The sequence below is a fragment of the Beauveria bassiana genome (genome assembly GCF_000280675.1).
Source record: "Beauveria bassiana ARSEF 2860 unplaced genomic scaffold BBA_S00026, whole genome shotgun sequence".
Taxonomy (NCBI): Eukaryota; Fungi; Ascomycota; class Sordariomycetes; order Hypocreales; family Cordycipitaceae; genus Beauveria; species Beauveria bassiana.
Window position 1 is genome coordinate 266,139 of NW_007930861.1, and position 18,456 is coordinate 284,594.

General features: G+C 52.5%; 8 protein-coding genes across 8 annotated transcripts in view; 4 read left to right on the plus strand and 4 right to left on the minus strand.

Moving 5' to 3' along the window:
- BBA_07637 (uncharacterized protein) overlaps nucleotides 1–137 on the plus strand; it is a gene marked incomplete at both ends in the record, with an annotated part of 567 nt that extends 430 nt beyond the window's left edge. The window contains one exon of the mRNA XM_008602734.1: nucleotides 30–137. Within this exon, the coding sequence (XP_008600956.1) occupies nucleotides 30–137 (108 nt within the window). The remainder of the gene's footprint in view (nucleotides 1–29) is intronic.
- Nucleotides 138–563: 426 nt separating this feature from the next.
- On the minus strand, nucleotides 564–1,509 carry BBA_07638 (uncharacterized protein; the record flags this gene model as incomplete). Its single annotated transcript, XM_008602735.1, has 4 exons — nucleotides 564–821; nucleotides 873–931; nucleotides 1,076–1,165; nucleotides 1,230–1,509. The coding sequence occupies 4 exons, from the start codon at nucleotides 1,507–1,509 to the stop codon at nucleotides 564–566; spliced, it is 687 nt and encodes a 228-aa protein (XP_008600957.1).
- Nucleotides 1,510–2,076: 567 nt separating this feature from the next.
- On the minus strand, nucleotides 2,077–3,052 carry BBA_07639 (uncharacterized protein; the record flags this gene model as incomplete). Its single annotated transcript, XM_008602736.1, has 5 exons — nucleotides 2,077–2,381; nucleotides 2,434–2,456; nucleotides 2,513–2,549; nucleotides 2,627–2,734; nucleotides 2,806–3,052. The coding sequence occupies 5 exons, from the start codon at nucleotides 3,050–3,052 to the stop codon at nucleotides 2,077–2,079; spliced, it is 720 nt and encodes a 239-aa protein (XP_008600958.1).
- A 274-nt stretch (nucleotides 3,053–3,326) lies between these two features.
- On the plus strand, nucleotides 3,327–4,893 carry BBA_07640 (tyrosinase-like protein; the record flags this gene model as incomplete). The annotated part of the gene is made up of 6 exons (XM_008602737.1): nucleotides 3,327–3,335; nucleotides 3,513–3,646; nucleotides 3,710–3,993; nucleotides 4,062–4,158; nucleotides 4,226–4,602; nucleotides 4,670–4,893. The coding sequence occupies 6 exons, from the start codon at nucleotides 3,327–3,329 to the stop codon at nucleotides 4,891–4,893; spliced, it is 1,125 nt and encodes a 374-aa protein (XP_008600959.1).
- Nucleotides 4,894–5,805: 912 nt separating this feature from the next.
- BBA_07641 (uncharacterized protein) lies at nucleotides 5,806–8,221 on the minus strand (the record flags this gene model as incomplete). Its single annotated transcript, XM_008602738.1, has 3 exons — nucleotides 5,806–7,225; nucleotides 7,274–7,412; nucleotides 7,462–8,221. 3 exons carry the CDS (start codon nucleotides 8,219–8,221, stop codon nucleotides 5,806–5,808), a joined length of 2,319 nt encoding a protein of 772 aa, XP_008600960.1.
- A 1,821-nt stretch (nucleotides 8,222–10,042) lies between these two features.
- On the plus strand, nucleotides 10,043–11,251 carry BBA_07642 (GU4 nucleic-binding protein; the record flags this gene model as incomplete). The annotated part of the gene is made up of 1 exon (XM_008602739.1): nucleotides 10,043–11,251. One exon carries the CDS (start codon nucleotides 10,043–10,045, stop codon nucleotides 11,249–11,251), a length of 1,209 nt encoding a protein of 402 aa, XP_008600961.1.
- A 546-nt stretch (nucleotides 11,252–11,797) lies between these two features.
- On the minus strand, nucleotides 11,798–15,979 carry BBA_07643 (DNA-dependent RNA polymerase; the record flags this gene model as incomplete). Its single annotated transcript, XM_008602740.1, has 1 exon — nucleotides 11,798–15,979. The coding sequence occupies one exon, from the start codon at nucleotides 15,977–15,979 to the stop codon at nucleotides 11,798–11,800; it is 4,182 nt and encodes a 1,393-aa protein (XP_008600962.1).
- A 444-nt stretch (nucleotides 15,980–16,423) lies between these two features.
- BBA_07644 (Mitochondrial protein required for the stability of Oli1p mRNA and for the Oli1p ring formation) lies at nucleotides 16,424–18,304 on the plus strand (the record flags this gene model as incomplete). The annotated part of the gene is made up of 1 exon (XM_008602741.1): nucleotides 16,424–18,304. One exon carries the CDS (start codon nucleotides 16,424–16,426, stop codon nucleotides 18,302–18,304), a length of 1,881 nt encoding a protein of 626 aa, XP_008600963.1.
- Between the last annotated feature and the right edge of the window lie 152 nt (nucleotides 18,305–18,456).

Below are 18,456 nucleotides of genomic sequence, written 5' to 3' on the forward strand. Positions count from 1 at the left end.
GTGTTAACAAACGCGATGATGCCATCGAGGACTACGCCATCCCCGTCAACAAGCGTAGTGATGAGATTGAGGATTACGCCATTCCTGTCAACAAACGCGGGGATGCTGTCGAGGACTACGTCATTAGTGTCAACTAGCGAATTTTGGTCTACAGAATAGGGCATTGTCTATTGTGGTGGGTTGCCGCAGACGCATATTTGAGATTTTGGTCCCAAGGTCGCAGATTCCATAGCTACTTCCTCAGTGCAACTCCATAGCGTTGCCTTTGAGCATGACAATGAAGCCAATCTCTGCATAATATGGAGACTATCAAGTGAAGAAGACATGGCCGCATGCGCATGCAGTAGATGGCTGCTACACCTTGGATCTGACTAGATTGATGCCGAGAAACCAGTACTCAGTCATCTACACAAACCTCCAGCCTTCTACCAGAAACTACTCTTAGACTCAACTTTAAAGATTCCTACTTCTTTCCAATATTGCCTCAATGTCTAATCACATCATGATGCCTCGATGAAATACCAAAGTGTCATTGCCATTTTTTATTGATAGACTGGCAAAATCTAATGGATTCCATGTGTTGTTTTCAGTCTGTTATCTTCCACCCAGCGCGAGATTGCATCAAAATCCCTACATTTATGCTCGAACCCCCATCCCGTGCTGCCTATATCTTTCGGAGGCGCCGGAAGCCACTCGAGTGTTGTGTCGGCAAAGCACATTATCGTCTGCCGCAAGTAGTCAAAGCAGTGCATGAGATGGGCGCTGCTCACTTGGCCGGGGTTGCCCTCGAGCGCACTGTAGTATCCTTCCCGCGTCATGTACTAAAGGTTTGCTTTGGTTAGTCAAGATGGCCGCAATGAGCATATATATACCTGTGCACGGACCAGACAGTGTAGCTGATGAAAGACGGATACCATGGCTTTTTGCTCGACTACAGATTGGTTTAGGCCAGGCTGGTCTGGGATTACAGTGTCGTTTTTGATGACAACAAACCCGCGACCGACTGATGACCAAAAATGTGTCAGAAAGCGCTCGCATGAGAGATTAAAAGCGGTAATAGAACGTGGTAAAATACCTGGCATCAGGGCATTCCATGCTGTTTCTGACTCGTTGTTCAGGCCAGTTCCGTACAGAGTCTTGAACTCAAAGAGCAGAGGTTTCGCAACTGCGAAAAAAAAATGTTACTTCAACAACGAGAAGTGAGCGTGGTCTAGCCTGGTTTGACTCACTGTCAGGTGGCATCCAGGACTGATGGGATACACTTTCTCGCGGTCTCTGCTGCTTGAGAAATGCCCAGAGCCATAGCAGATTCGTCAAAGCCAGTACAACACTAACAAGCCATGGTGCCGTGAATCTGAAGAGCGTAGAAGCCTTTTCGTGCCTCTTTCGTCCATAAAATCGCATCCGCTCAGGGCAATTCATTTTTTCCATCTGGTCCAGTGAAAGCGACTCCCTTGGCGAGGGGGAGCCGCTATTGACGGGACTGTACTTGGTAATCTTTGGCAACATTGTGATGAGAGAGTCGTAGCGCCTTGTGATCTACAAGTTTAAGATTGTGTTTTTGTAAACTAGTCATTCATCAGTTCCCGAGGCGAGCCAAAAAAAAAAACTGTATAGGCAAAGTGCAACTTTCAACGCTGCATTGCTCACAGTGGCCCGCGAGCGATATGCACGCATACCGCAGCCAAAGAGTAATGACAATTGACCCATTTAGCGCCGCGCCACGCCTGCTATTGACCCTGTTATCGAGTCGTACATTGCATATAATTGGAAAGACCTTGGTAGGTATCGCGTTCCCCGCGCGGGGTACCGCCGCGCCAAAAGCTCCTGTGAGTTGGGGATCCGCATAGCGCCTTTGGAAGAAATGTAGTGACTCAAATGTGAGATTAAAATGCGATTGACTCTATGGAGCGTGCTCTTAACGAAGCTAGAAAATTGCCGTGAGACTTTCCGCAATAAAAGAAAACTTGCAAGAAATTGGTAGACTAGTCCATGTGCAAAAATACTAGCGATGGGTATTCAACTAGAGCTGCTCATTCTACCGGCGGCAGTCAAAATACATCTTGCCCTCCATTCTCATTCACCCTTGTGGTCGACTAGTCTATTATCCTCTGCCCAGGATCGAATAGCCTCAAAATCTTTGCACATGTGAACTGCCCCTACACCATTGGTGGCTGCCTTGTCCGTGTTTGGGTCTTGTCCTTCCAATGCGGTATCACCACAGCAGAGCAACGACTGCCGCAGATATCTGAAGCAGTGGTCCACGTGTCTGTGCGATTTTGAGCCTCGTCGGTCATGATCGCCATGCTGAGCGTGGTCTTGTTGACCCTCGGCTGAACCGCTAGTCAAGTCGTTGTATCTGTCCATGATGGCGTACTTGACTAGACAATCAGAATCGAATATATTACGCTGTAAATAGTCTCCAACACTTACCAAGCAATGCATTTGATGGAAAACTGCGATGGAATATGTATCTCGTCCTTGAAAAAGGATAGGGTCTGGCAGTTTATACTGTGCTGAATCATTGACAGCGATGAAGCCATTTCCTCCTGAATAATTCGGAAATTGTCCGTCAGACGACTTCATCGTCGGTCAACACTGGGTTATTTTTTGGCAATGAACTCACTAGGCATGTACGATAGCCAATTATCCCTGGTTTCATTCCTTGACTGCTCCGAGTCGTGGTCAACGGTGGCGGACGGGTCTTTTCGGAACAACATGGGTTTTATAGGGACTATACTGTTTGTCAGTCTGGCTTCAAGAGCTTCAAATTCGACATCGTTCTTGTTTCTTTAGGGGACTTACAATTCGGGACAAGGCTGTTTAGCTCGCCGAGCAATGTTGGAGGGCAGCTATTCTTTTCGCTCATCCGAACGAGAATCGTTTCCAGTACAATCAGTTCCAGAGAGCCAACCAGGAATAACACAATCAAAATGGCAGCTTTTAGCTTGCTCCATGGCTTCTGGCTTGGGCTTCGCGTGCGTGATTGGTGCTCAATGAGAAATTCACTAGATGCTCGAGCCGAGTCCTCATCCTTGAATGAGCGCTCCATGCTTCAACCAAGAGTCACAAGGGGCGACTTTGGCAACTCAATCGATGCCTAAATTTTTTTTTCCAATAATGGCCAACAGAAGGCAGTCTACGACAAATATGGAGAGATGCAAATATTGGTCGAGAGACCAGCGCCTAGTTCCACGACCCAGGATTGGCGGGTCGTATGGAGTGGCGTCTGCCTCTCGCGCCAAAGAAACAACAGCGTAGGCGCAACCAACCAGGATTGCGCCAAACGCATATAAATGCTCGATTATATAACTCGCTATCACATAATGTATGACGTAGCGCCTGGAGGATGCTGACCTTGCCGAAAAGCGGTCGCTGCACCAAGCCTGCGCCAACTTCTGATCAGGTCGCATATTCTGGCCTGGCAATTCTGATACCAGATGGCCTTTTTGTTCGCAACAGCAGCTCTTCAATTCTGACTCGTCAATGCCAGTAACTGTCTTTCGTTACAGATGATATTTTTGAGCTTCGGGCCCCTGCCTGACCATGGGCTTAGCAAACGTCAAAACGCTGCTGAAGCGGACCAAGCGCAGTACATGCCCATCATCAATGATACCGAGCAAGACGGGCCGGCTGCAGCAAAGTCGTAAGTGCTCCAAAAGTCGCATATACTTCTGCTTGAATTCGCAGCATTGACACGTTTTTCTAGCGCAGCTTGGGGCGTCATTTTGGCCACTCTGCTCTGCCTCGTTGCAGCCGGAGCTGTCCTTTTGATCGTCTTGGCTATCATCGCCCATGTATACTACTCCCATGCCGTCTCTTCAACCTGCCAGAATCCGACTGTTCGCCAAGAATGGCGCGCTTTGACTAGAGATGAAAAATTCGAGTTTATTCGTGCGGTGAATAAGTTGGCAGAAACTCCATCAAAGCGGCGAGCCAACGGCACCATATATGACGACTTTGCAATTTTACATGGAGCAATTGGATCCTGGGGTAAATTTTTAATCTTTCCCCTCCTCTCTCCTGTGAGACAAAGTTACGGTATGCTGACGTGATTACAGCTCATCGTTCGGCGTCCTTTCTTCCATGGCATCGCTATACGCTCATCCTATACGAGGAAGCGCTTCGAGAATACGCCGACTTTCAAGGCCATATTCCGTGCGTGCCCGAATTAAACTGTCCAAAAAAAAACAGTGCCTTTTGTTTTAACAAGACTCTTCTGTAGCTACTGGGACTGGTCCCTAGACTGGATGAATCTGGCCAACTCGTCGATTTGGAGCAGCGAAGACGGCTTCGGCGGCGACGGCGATTCAAATGGGCCCGTGATTGTCGGTGAGGGACGATGCGTCGTCGACGGACCATTTGCACACCTCCGCCCCATCTTATACAACCACACATATACCCAACACTGCCTCTCCCGTGGCTTCCATGACGGCAAGACCAGGGGTCGCTTGTCCGGCGACGCATACAAGCCAGAAATCGTCGGTAAAATACTACGTGAACCTACATACGAAAGGTTCGAGCGACAGTTGGAGATTTACCTCCACGGCTCTCTCCATCAATCCGTCAATGGAGATTTCAAAGCCATGACAGCCGCAAACGGTAAATGATTCAGCATGTCCCGCTCCAAACGTCGTCCGTCAGGCATGCTAATGATACGATGTGCCAGATCCTCTCTTTTATTTGCATCATGCACAGCTCGATCGAATGTGGTGGCAATGGCAGCAAGCGCGCCCGGCTTCGCGGCTACTCGAGTACAGGGGAAAGCACATGTACAACTCGACGGGCAACGCTACTTTGGACAATGTTTTAATGTATGGCGAGTTTGCCCAGGACATTCCCGTGGCTAAGGTTATGGATACCGAAGGCGGCTTTCTGTGCTACAAGTATTGAATTGAATCGTCTGGACACAATCTGTATTTGAAGCAGCATTTATGAATAGGGACGGACAGTCATATACCGATCAGCTGAGCGAGATATGGCGTGAGAAGAGAAGCGAATTCTGTGCATCTTTGCAGATGCCACGCGGGAGCCTGTTGAGGCGGGGAAGATGCCTCACATGTATTGGGAATATGCAAAGCAAGAGTGGAATCAAGTGTAGATCAGAGACTAAATTTCCGCCAACAAGTCTTTACATCAGAAGGGAATGCATCTACAAAAGATACAGTCAATTTTACTTGAAGCAGTGAACCTTTTATTTACGTTGGCCACTAATCGTCAAGGTCATGCTGCGCGGTAGACAATATCCCCATATCTGCCATCTGCCCTGCTACAAACGGTCAAGCCACTTCTCATCGTCAAAATCAAAAATACCAGCGTGATTTGGTTCACCATCGCCCTATCGGTGCAACTGGCAGAAAAACCACGACGCTTCTGATCGCCCCCAAAAATCATTCTATTTGACAGAGTAACATTTGGCGAGGGTAAATCGGCAAGCCTGACCTCGTCCGCGTTCATCTTGGCGCTACGGGGCACTCGCGTCTTCTTCGCACAAGGCCATGCGACAGAGCTCTGCGTCAACAGCTTTCAAGTATGCTTCAAGAATTGAAGCCGATCGTGATCAAGTTCCGTGTGAAGAAGGGCGCATTCAGGCTGCGCTGACTATTGATCCACACGGCAGCCGCGGGCTCATGCTGCTTCGTTCGGTCTCATTATGAACTTGGTTGAGGTTGTTCAGGCGTCTAGGCTCTTGCGCAGATGTCCTCGGCCATGGCGTTTTTTTTTTCGGAAGCATACTCTTAAGACAGCAGCATGAATCAAACTTTGAAATGACTTCATCAGCCAACTATGCTGTTTCTTCTCTGGTCAAGACTTTTGTTCCTTTGTTCGTAGCTGCCAGTGCCCCGATGCATCGTCAAGGGACGCCTTCATAGATCGCGCTGCTTCTTGAAGACTGCCTTCAGACTCTGGATTTTTCACACGCCAGCCGCCCGATCGCGAGTTTCCTGCGCTCAAAAAAGCGACCGCTAGAGTTGAAGACTTCCAGTCCACATGCAGCCTACTTCGATAGCCCATGATGAGCACGGCACCTAGAAATAAAGCTTCCAGAACAAATACCGAGGCGAAAAAGCTAATGTATCCCCAATGGATGCGGATGCACGTCTTTTCCACCAGGGTTGTACCACGAGCCTCCCGAAGCATGTTCGGGCCTGTCGCGGCTGTTCTCATCAGCGCGCCGAGCGAAGTTGCTAGACCATTAGCAAAGTCTGTAACCAATGCAAGGTCAGTTGTACCATTGCGCCAGAGTTGATTCACCCATGCTGGTTGATTTGACAGCCTTTGCTTCGAAAAGAATGTAAACTCGAGGAAATCAGCCAGGTAATCACCACCATAAAACTCGTACACACATTCTGGTGAGTACCACAGGCGCGGTGCCGATGCCGACTTGTTGTAACTCTTGTACACTGGGATGGTATTCGCATCATCCGGGTTCTCTGTGCCCGTACACTGTTTCATAGTACCATTTACCATGGTCTGGTTCGGGGAAAGCTGATAATATCCATAGCCCTGCGGTATGTAGTGTAGATAGTCTTCCGAGATGACCTTTTCACTATATTGACCCCGATTCAAACTTGCTGAAAAGGTCTGAAGACAAGGGAGAAGCGAGAAGACGAAAGCAGACGGTCTGAACATTGCGGAATAGTCCGGTGAGTAGCCACAGAGGGGCGGTTTGCAGTTCGTTGAGTTGTCCTTGACCATACTCATGAGGTATACATCAATAACACTTGTGCGGTTCCAGAGACTGCCGCTTTCCAGAAACGACGTACCAGGCACTTTCTTAGAACTCATGTTGAAGTAGTCCTTTACGCCTATCATTTGGTCGGGACCGACGTAGTAAGTGTGGCCAAGGGTGCCATTTCTCACTTTCATCCGGTCGGAGATGTCCCATGTCTGAGCGCACATTGTCAAACTCGTGAATGTCGCGCCCCTATCCTCTGGAAATGTGCAATTGCCCGTGGTGCACGATACCGAAACACTGGCGGAGCTGTTCGCTGGCGGTTCCAGGACACCCCGGTACGAGGCCAACTGCATGGAGATGTCGAAAGTGTTGTAAACGACATGGCTATACTTCTCTCGCTTCGCAGTAAAGTTATTGGCTCGAGGAATGCTTGCAATCTCGAGCCCGCCTCGCGGGCAGCTATACAGCGAAATGGTAGCTTGCGCAAAGGGATCCGCAGCCAAAACAATGAGAGCAAGCACAGCCCCAAAGCTAGCCAGATAGCTGCTACCTGTATCAATACGCTGCCTTCATTGCATATTCAGACATACTCACGCTCTTGTTTCGGATTTGAATTGCCCGACAATCATCATTGCTGAGCCCCACGCCCCTCGACTCGCCTTATCGTAAATGTCCAACTCGGACAGAGCTTGCGGCTGCTGCGCAAATAGAAGCCACTTCAACTGGCTGATTCCTATAATCCACATTAATAACAAGAATGATGGAAACTTGACGGGCCCTACCTTCAGTTAGTGGTAATGCAAGAGATGCTTTGAAGATTGTCGACAAGATAGAAATAACGGCATTAATGGAGAGCCTTGCCGTCCATTCATCCCGTTGTCGACCTTCATAAACATTGAGAATGATTATGATGGAAGCCAAGCTCAGAGCGCTCACAAACAACGAAAGCATCTCCCACGCCCAGAGAGAGAGACCATCGAGAAGCTTTCGTCGATGCCCCCGACTTCGAGCGACACCTCTGCTCGAGTCGACCCGAACCTCACTTGTGCTCAAAGCTTGGTATCCCTCATCGCTGGCTGTTTCTCCGACAGACAGCTCCGAAGAGCGTACCGAGGGAACTGGTTTGCGGTGGATATGCCGGGCAGAGCTAGGCGTACTGCGTGTGGACAGTAAGGTTTCATTATCTGCGGCGTGACTGTGAGGCGAACCGCCTTTTCGCTTGAGGAAAATGAGAACACCCAGCGCAATGAGCCCGGTAGCGAAACACACACCGACACCCACGCCCACTCTCATCTGTGGGCTGAGGCCGTCATCATGCGATAGCTTTTCAGTTGCGTAGGCAAGCCTCACTTTGTTGAAGCGCTCGGGGTCTGGAGGCGGTTCGAGCTTGTCATCTGAGTTGTAAGATACTTTAATCCCATATGCACCAATGGTTTCAGCCGTTATTGTCGAGGTGATGGTGGATAGCGTCGATCCGTCCGAGACTCGCGTGATAGGTAGCAAGATGGTGGTGTTGGTAATTATCTGGCTGCATTGAAACATGGCAGGTAAGCGATTGCTGCTCGAGCTTTCGCCCAACATCGGGCAAACAAAGGCGCTGAATGCAAGACGAAAAGTTAGAGAGCATGTCATGATGGAACGCATGCCAGAGTTTCTCACCTAGGGCAGCACACATTATCCTGTACAATAACATTTCCCCTATCTATGGCTTTCCCACAAGCCTCAGTGTAGCCGGAGGGGCATTGTCCTGGCGTATAAGAATATTCGGTTCCTGGTTTAAACTCCGATGGGTAGCAACCCTCTGTTATCATGGGGCCTTTCGCCAGATACGTGCCCCCATCTTTATTGATGAATTCCGTGTAACCTGTATAGGAGGCACAGGATGGTTGAGGCGTAAATGTCGTCGTCAGAGGACCAAGTACAGTCATTGTCGCTGTGACCAAGGATGAGCGCCAGTCCTGTGGTCCGAGTAGAGCCACTGCGCCGGGCAATTATAGCGACAAGAAATTGCTCCGAAGAATCTTTTCGAAACAAATGTGATGTGCAGAGGAGAAAAGTGCCAAAAAATAAGGAGTACGGGGCGCACAGTAAGAGTTCTCCAGCATTTGGGTCATGGAGGGCGGGATTGTGATCAGCTGCCAATTAGAATGCTGGGCGCTTAGGAGATGATGCAGCTGCAGCCAGCGGCCTATCGCACCAAAAGAGGAGACAATTGCTGATAAATTTCGGAGCTGAAGGTCCAACGTGTTACGCCTATGCTATTTCTGTATTCGGCAAGCTCCGAGCCGCAGCCTTATGGAGGCCAGAAGGTTGGGACGCAGAGACACGGTGGGTTGGTATTGAGGGTACTCAGGGCTAGACAGTAGTGAAGGTAAAACGACGGCAGATCCCCAGGCCGGGTCGGGCCGCTGAGATTATTCCCGTATCGCGGATTCCGAGACCTTTGATTCCGAGACCATTTCGGGGGGTTTCTGTGCAATGGGCAAGAGACATGCCCGCCCGCCTTTCAGGCTGGCCTCATTGTCGCACTGCTGTTTTGTGGCTTGCGTTCATCACCGAGGTCTCGACCCGTGCAGCGAGACGTTAATCGATGGAAAAAGGACCTATTCTAATTCCTCCAGTGCTTCCTTCCAGGTTTCTCTCGACTCGGATGGGCAAAGTCATCGAGTAGGTCCTCTTTTGCTGTGGAGTGCTGATCCTTGCCTGAGGCTCGTTGAGCAGTCGTAAATTATCAATCAAATATCCGACGCAAAGTAGCTATCGTATCGAAGAGACCCGCCCGGGACTTATGCATGTTGAATGTTTTTAGGGAAGAAACATCTCGGCAATGCACTGTGAAACGCGGTCGCTCTGCTCGTCCTCTCATAACAGCCTCGATATGCACGCCCACGGTGTCTGGTTGGCGCTGCGTTTCCGAGTATCGGCGGGGGCTCCCGTCAGGTGAGCTGCGACTAAGCGGATGTAAGCCATTGAATTGAATGGTCTCGTTCGAAACGAGTCTAGAATAAGCGAATAAGTCTATAATTGTTGCATTTGATAAAGTTGAAACTTGTCGAGAGACGTCGACTCATTGCGTACTTGCTTTCAAGCTCAGCACACCGCCCCTACACCCCTCTGGCAGAAAAAACGGCATCCCACCAAAAACTCCCCCACCTCCCCAGCTTCGAGTCATCAAACTCGTGACAAGCTTCCATTTTTTGTGCCGCTTCGATTTCCCATTGTCCAGCATCGTCTCGGTTCTTTCTTCTCCAGAACGTCACCGAATCAGCTGCCGCCAAGCTGTTCGCCCTTCGCTCCCTCACCACTCCCCTCCGGAGCCGCACTAGCACCACGAGCCTCCGCCGCCGCCAGCTCCAGTCGACCATGGCCGCCCTCAGCGCGCAAACCTTCACTCCAGCCGAGGAAACAGAGGTCCAGAAATGGGTCGCCACCTCGGAGAGCATCCGTTCCGGTGCCGACGGCAACAACGCGGGCCACCTCGACGCCCTCAACGCCCACCTCGCCACGCACACCACCATCCTTGGCAGCAAGCCCTCCAAGGCTGACATCTCCCTCTACGAGACGCTCGCTCCTGTCGTCGCCGCCTGGTCCCCCGACGAGCGCACCGGCGAAAAGGGCCGTCCCAACATTGTCCGCCACCTCGACTTTGTCCAGAACTCGCCCCTGTTTGAGCTCGCCGTCAAGAACAAGGTCGCCGTCGACCAGGACGACATCCGCTACGTCAAGCCAGTCGTCGACGCCAAGGCCGAAAAGGAGCGCATCAAGAAAGAAAAGGCTGCCGCCGCTGCGGCCGCGGGCGGTGCCGGTGCCGCGGGCGCCGTGGCTGCCACTACCACCGACCTCGTCGACCGCACAAAGGAAAAGGTCAAGGAGCTCGCCGATGACGCCAAGGAGGCCGTTGCCGGTGGCGACAAGAAGCAGCAGAAGAAGGAGAAGAAGGAAAAGGCCCCCAAGCAGCCCAAGCCCCAGCCGGCCGCCGCGCCCCTGAGCCCCTGCCTGATTGACCTCCGCGTTGGCCACATTCTCAAGGCCATCAACCACCCCGACGCCGATTCCCTCTACGTCTCGACCATTGCCATGGGCGACAAGCCCGGCGACGACACGACCGAATACGAGGGTCAGGTGTGCCGCACCGTGTGCTCCGGCCTGAACGGGCTGATCCCGCTAGCCGAGATGCAGGGCCGCAAGGTCATCGTCGTCTGCAACCTCAAGCCCGTCAAGATGCGCGGCATCAAGTCGTGCGCCATGGTCCTCGCCGCCTCGCCCCGCCTCAAGGAGGGCGAGGTCGACGACCACAAGGGCCCCGTCGAACTCGTCGCCCCGCCCGAGGGCAGCAAGGCCGGCGACCGCGTCTTCTTTGAGGGCTGGAAGGGCGAGCCCGAGGGTGTTCTCAACCCCAAGAAGAAGATTTGGGAGACGTTCCAGCCTGGTTTCACTACCACTGACTCCCTCGACGTCGTCTTTGACGCGTCCGCCGTCGAGGTACTCGGCAAGAAGGACCTGGGCAAGCTTGTTACCGAGAGCGGCGGCGTATGCACGGTCCAAACTCTGAAAGGGGCTACCGTCAGGTAAACAAATAGAAATGGCACAGAAATGATATATAGATAAAATATTCGCAAAAAAAAAAGGCAAACAAGGCTTTGATGCAACAATGTTCATTCTAGCACTGTAATGAAAAACAACAGTCCCAGCGCTCAGGGTCGATGCGATTGATGTGAACGGTTTGACATGATTGTATTTTAATGTACACCAGCGCAGCCCGTGCTGGATTGATGCCGGGCAGTACTGCCTATTCATACATTGAGCACACGGCATCACTATCCTCGTCGCGCCTATATATTTACATTGGCCCCCAACTGCGCAGGCCATGCTAGAACCCCTCCCTCCAATGGTAACAATGATAAACAACGGAAACTCCAAGTAAATGCATGTCGCGCTGGAACTTTTCCATCCCCAGACATTCTCTGCCTCTATATTTTCAGTGCGGAAAAAAGCGCCCAATGAAAAGAAAAAAAGTCGCTGGAATGAAAACTCCTTCCCATCTTTTTTGCTCCTTCCCCCCTCCTCGTAATGTTACACGTTCCTTTTTATATGGTGTATAGTTTGCGAAATAGATATTCAAGAAAAAAAGTATTGGCTCTCTCGAAGACGGCTGACATCAAAGTCGCCCTTCTTGGGTATGTCAGGAACTGTCAGCGGGAGCCAGACGGGAACTGGCACTCGCTTGTTGGCAGAAGCTTTGGTCTTTTTGACTGGACGGTCACGCAGCGCCGCGTTTTCAAAATTGGAGCTCTCCAGATCGTGGAGGAGCGCCTCAGATTCAATAAGTTCACTTGCAACGGTCGAATCCGAGCTCTCGTCCGCAAGTGCCATTTTGTTTTCGTTGGCATCGGCTGTGGCATCTTCGGCGGATATTTCACCCAGGCCAATGTCACGGATGTCTTCCGCGATATCCAAGTCGGGCTCTGCGGCAGCCATTTCCTCGTACACAGCGGCAGGCGTGATGATCTGTTTGGCGGCTTCCAGATCCCAAGGGTTGCCCGAAAGACGCAGAGAGTTGCGCTTGTGCTCGAGGAGTAGCTCTTCTCTGGGAGAGAGGTTGCTCTTCTTCCTCAAGGCCTTGATCTTCTTGGCAACTGGGGATGCGCCATCAATGTGGGACAGGAATAGAGACCCCTTGTGCCGTGTCTCAAACTCGGCAGCTAGGCGTCCAATAACATCTTCCTCGTGGATCTTGATGAACGAATCTCGAATTACCTCGTTCATAACGTTGACATCCGCAGCGTGAGTCCAGAATGAATCGTGAACAGCTGCAAAGTCCAAACCACGCTCGTGACATTCAAGCGCAGAGAGCAGCATGTGGCTCGCGTCTAGAGAGTGAATGAAGTTGGGCGGGAATCCTTGAAGTTGTTTTCTTCTGTTGACGGGGTCGGTAGAGTCGCTGGAGTGGTACGCAAGGGACTGAAGGCAGGTTCGAATTTCCTTGGCAGTCGTCTTGCGGTACGGTTGAGCGACTGGCATGCGCAGCGGAGTTGTCCAGACCACCGTGGAGCGGAATTGTTTAGTTAGCTCGTCAAAGCCCGACTTTCTAGTCTTGGGTGCCTTTGCTGCCTTTCCTTTCTTGGTGTCGGCAGAGGCATTCGAGTACTCGTCTGCGATGTGTTGCAACTGGGCAGGTGTCAGGGCGCGGCAAACGCGTCCACCAATTTCACCAAGCCAGTACTGGATATCGTGAGCACCACGGAACATAGTGGCCAGGGCGGTAAAAACATGCCGAGCGATATATGTGGCCAGTATCAGATGTGGAATGCCGCACTGCTTGCCCAGATCGGGGTACAGGGCATCTATTTGCTTGCACACCTGTTTCTTAGCACCAGAAAACGTGACGCCATAAACATTGGTCATGACAGTCTGCTTGACAACCTTTCGAGTAATCTTGCCGTCTAGCACGAGACCGAATTTGTTGTTCGCTTTAGCGTCCTTGGTGATAGCTTGCTTGACTAGGTCCGCCACAGCCGAGTAAACATCTGCAGGCCGATCACCTGGTTCAAGATTGACTTGCTTTGCACCCCACGTATCACCGCCCAAGGCAGCATAGTGTTGTAGGCCATTGCAAGTACCATCCTGCTGGATTGGCAGATGAGAGACATAGGTAGTTGGATCTTCGAGCTGAAGTGCTCCCTTGAGCTCAAAGCACGCGGCGAGGCATTGCCATGGGTCCTCCGCCTTGAGCCACCACCGGCTTCCGTGAAGCGGGTTGGTCGCCGATTCGATGATGTTGCTGGCGCTTTCGTTGGCAAAGGCTTCACGCTCTTCAAAGCTGGCCTTGTCGAGGCCGTAGACATTCGCCAAATGGATCTTTAGCCATCGCAGACCAGTTACACCGAGAGGTTTGCCCTTGGCGAATGAAAGCACAGCTCGTGCGTGATCAGCGCCCATGTGATTCAAGTAAGTGGGCATGGGATATGCACGACCACGGTAATCGACGTTGTGGGGGAAGTAGATGGTCTGATTGCGGAATGCGCGCGCAATCTCCAGTTGCAGATTCATGTAGCAGCGCTGTGAGTGTAAGCCGGAGCGTTCATTTTCAATAGCCTTGACGTCGCGGATCCATTTCTTGTGCAGAGCAGGGTTGACGGTCGAGTCGGGTTCGGCTGGTATATCAAACTTTGGTTCCAGAGCTGGCATGTTGGCAATTTCTTCACCAGTATTCCAGGCCTCCATCATGACGTTCAATACATCGCGATTGATCTGCCATGCCGTCTGTCCGAGAACATCAAGACCTTTGAAGACTTGCTTCATATCGCCACATTCAACAGCGGCCTTGGCATAAAGTCGCTGTTCAACGTTTCCTGGCTGCACTCGAATTACGCTAGTTTTGCTCTCGAGAAAGCCACCGTGATGCATACTCTTCCATGGCTTCGGCTCAACAATCATGGGCAGGTGCTTGGCAAGAAAGTCTCCCATGGGCTCGCGCTTGAGCTGCTCAACCAGAGTATTGTGCATGATGAGCATGCCAACCTTTTTACCTTTGCGTGGCTGCTGGATGTGGGTGAAGGCGGGCTGGTACTGGCTGACCCGCTCTCCAGTCGTAGGGTGTCGCGTGATGACATTGACCTTCGCGGAGTCAATGAGAGCTTTTAGGAGAAATGATCCAACTTGGGCTTTGATTTGTATGGACCATGGCTTGCTTGCCGAATCTTCAATGCGCTTTGTGGCTTCTTGGCTTTCTGTGATTTGGGGTACAGAATTGGCTTCTTTAGGTTTCGCTTTCGAGGCATCATATGTGACCTTGCGGCGTCGGGTTGTCTTCTTCTGCTTTTTCTGTAACTCAATGTCTTCGTGTGCTTGCTTGGCGATAGTATTGATGATTTTCTGAATGGCAATGCCCTTGTCAACTCCAAGGAGGGCACCAGCGTTCAAAGTGCTGAGTATGGTCACCGCGGCTAACCTCGCAGGGTCTGCCTGTCGGATAAAGGGGCCGTAGATGCATCTTTCAATGTCCCTCTCTGTTTTGACATCCTTGCCCTCTGATACATCCACTTGAGCAATCTCATCTTGAATACGCACCTCCATAGCGCTGAGCCATGATGACGTGTAGCTAGATAAAGAGCCTTCTTTTTTCGAACCAGTCAGACCAGGCGTAATTCCGACCTTTTGCAGCTGCTTGCTCTGACTCCTCCATTTCTCAAGAGCGGCGCTTATTGAATCGCGTTCAAGCTGGAGCTGCAAGCTGTGTAGATCTTCGTTGGACAGGTTTGATGTATCAAACGCTTCAAGGTTGCCGACTAGCTTCAATCCCTCCTTCAAAGCAGTCAACGAATCGCCGCGCTGGGGTGTGGGCACGAGTTCGGGCAAGGATCCGGAACTTGGCGAAGAAGAAAGTTCAATAGTATCTGGCTGGAATGTAGATGCATCTTCGAGCGAGGCGTCATCCATAATATCCACCTCGAGCTCTGGCTCAGCAGAATAGTTGTAGGTGGGGCATTGCGCGGTGATAACAGCCAGATCTTGATCGCTCAGGATCTCGGCCATACTCAAAACACGCAGGCCAGATTCGCCCGGAGCCATTCCCATATAACGTGTGATGAGACGAGTCAGTCGAGCGCCACGTTCGGACAGGATGGACGCTTTGAGCATGCAAGCAACGGTCTCGGCTGTTTGTGGCAGACCTTTGTTGCGAATATTCATTTCGTAAAACTTGTGAAGCTGTTCCGCTTGTCGTCGGTCGGGGTTGGCCCTCAACTGTACCAGTGAAGCTCTCAGGTATTGGTTGTGGAGAAGAGTGCGCTCCTCGGGAGAAAGAGTTTGGTAAAGATTCATGCGCTTCAATACAAGAGCAGCACGGTCCAGTTTTCCAACTCTGATGCAGGCATCAAAGACTAGAAGCATGTCGTCTGCTTCTCCCGGAATGCCGTGTGGACTGGTCTTAGTCTGGACAGGGGCTGTGGCGGGAGCCTCCGGTATCGTGAGGGGAGATGCTGGGTCGAACGGCGTCAAGTCATAAGGTCGAAGAGGTGATGAAAATGATGGCATCTGTGATGCTGAGAAGTTGCCATAGACGGAATTGTCAAGTTTGAAGTCGTCGACGGCGGTCGCAAGAGCTCGGTGTTGGGATCGTCGCACACCAGCATCAGGTCTCTCTATGCGCCAGTGTCCCAGCGTTCTAGTGACGAGATGACGCCGAGTAACGCAGAGGACGTTCGATTGAGTGGGTACTAGTCGTAATTGTGGTCGTACATGGCTCAATTGCAGTGCTCGGGTGGCAGACGCGCCGCGGCGAGCCTGCCTAGAGAGCATCGTGAATAGAGCGTGCTCAGCACGAGACCAGGTAATGCGCTTGCCGTGGTATCGCGAGATATGTAAAAAAGAAAGAAGTCAAATCATTGAGGAAACATAAGCAGAAATTCAGAGTGAAAGAATTGTCGAAACAACTGGTACAGATTATTTGCCTCCCCAGCACAACTTGCTTCGCGGATGGCGCAAGAAGTTTTCGGGAGATGAGGGTCACTGTCAAGCTCCAGAAATTTTGCCATCCTTGGAGATCCAGCGTCCCCTGAGCATGAGTCACGTGTAACCAGCGTGCTGGCAGACGTTATTTATTTTGAGCAGCTCCACCCGGCGTGGCGACCACCGATAAATTTAATTGTGGAGCTCGGGGGTCTTGGATATTTGGTCCAAGAGCGAGAAGGATTTGGTCAATTTTCTCGTAGTGACTGGTAATTCTTCTTTAGAGCCGTCAAAATGATTGTGCGGCCTGCGATGGCAAGCCTGAGCTGCCGTAGCTGCCAAACCAGTCTTTTCAGAGCCATTTTGGCGGCAGGCCGTCCTGGAATTCCAGCAACGGTGCAATATCTACACTCCAGACTGAATCCTTCACTGCCTGCCCAGCACCAGCGGAACCTGTCGACAACAAGACGCCTACGACTCGAAGAAAACACAAACAAAGCGGTCGAAAATGAGCAAAGTGACGCAAAGCCGATCGAAGAAGAAGCTACTCCATGGTTTCTGGAGGAAGAGGCGCCCCAACATCCGCCTAGCCAGCACCAGCAGACACTGCCTGTCGCCCCAGAAGGTGCGCCGCCGGTCGTGGACCCCATGATGAAATACATCTTCGAGGACATGGGTCTGGATGATCTCGCGCTCTTTGACCTACGAGAACTTGACCCGCACGCCGCACTCGGACCCAATCTCATCATGGTGTTTGGCACGGCGCGCAGCGAGAAGCATCTCCACGTTTCGGCTGGTCGCTTCGTGCGCTGGTTACGCAAAAATCACCGATTCGAAGCCAAAGCCGACGGCCTCATTGGCGCCGGCGAGCTGCGCACCAAGCTACGCCGTCTGCGCAAAAAAGCAAAGCTCATGGGCACCAACGCCACCATTGTGCCCCGTGGCGACAACGGCATCTCCACGGGATGGATCTGCGTCAGCTTCAGCGCCAGCGACGACGTTGTCTTGGCCGCCGATGCCAGCTTCGACTCCAGCGGCCGCGTGGCGGGCTTTGATGCCGGCGCGACAGGCACCACGATCGTGGTGCAGTGCATGACCGAGGCCAGGCGCAAAGAGCTTGATCTAGAGACCCTGTGGGAGGGCATGCTGAGGAGGAGCATCCGAGACAGCAGGCAGATTCACGGAGAGAAACCCCTGTCGGCAGAAGAGCTCAAGGATGAGGCTGCTTCGCGGCTACAGCTTCCAGAAGACTACAACAAGACCGCGAAGCAATGGCAGGCCATGCAAGACGCATCGCAGAGACGGTATTTTTCCACCAGCGCACGACGACTCACAGCGGAGAGCACTGCCGAAGAACGCGAAACTACGCACTTGAACCTAGACTCTGTCGCTGCCCACGTTCGGGACTTTCAAGCGTCCGGCGCACCCATGAGCGCCACGGACCTCGTTAAGCTGATCCAGCACGTCTTCGCGGCCGGCCCCCACGACCCCGACACCGCCGCCACGCGCATCGCGCTCGTCGACCAGCTCCTGCTCGCTGGCGAGGAGCGCGGCATCACGCTCCTCTCCGGCGACATCCTCGTCACTCTCATCGAAGCGCTCGTCACGTCGCCCGCCTACGGCCCCGCCCTGCAGCGCGCCCAAGCCAACCTCGAGTTCCTCCTCGCCGAGCGACGCATAGCGCCCACCCCTGCCCAGCTGCAGCGCCTCATGCGCGCGCACGCGCACCGCCAGGACTGGACGCGCTTCTGGGACGTGTTCCGCACGCCCGCGCGGTTCCAGCAGCCGCGCGGTCCCGCGCTGTACGAGCTCGCCTACGCGACCGTCGCCGCCACGCGCGATGCTGCGCTCTGTCTAGACGCCCTGCGCTGGCTGTACGCCGAGATGCGACGCGAGAAGCCGCCCGTACTGCCGACGGGCGCCGTGTACGACGCCCTGCGCGCGTGCATCCTCGTCGCGGACCCCGCCGCCGAGGAGCTGCTGCTCCGCCCGCCGCCTCCGTCGAGCGTGCGCACGCTCGAGCGCACGCTCGAGGCTCGGCACCTCGAGCACCGCGAGTGCGTCGTCTTGCTCAGAGACGTCGAGCAAGTCCGCAAGGAGCTACACACTGAGGAGACGAGGCTGGCGAGGGAAAGGGCGCTGGACGCGGAAGTTCGGAGCAGGTTCGAGACGTAGTTGCGCTATGTCGCAGCATCTCGTGTAATACGGAATTCAGAGGGAAGGGAGGGTTGTATTGTAGACACCACACCATGTACCATTATCGTCTTGTAACAACAGGTATAAACTTAAAAGGCATATAGCATAGAACAGATGCATATTCACTTCCG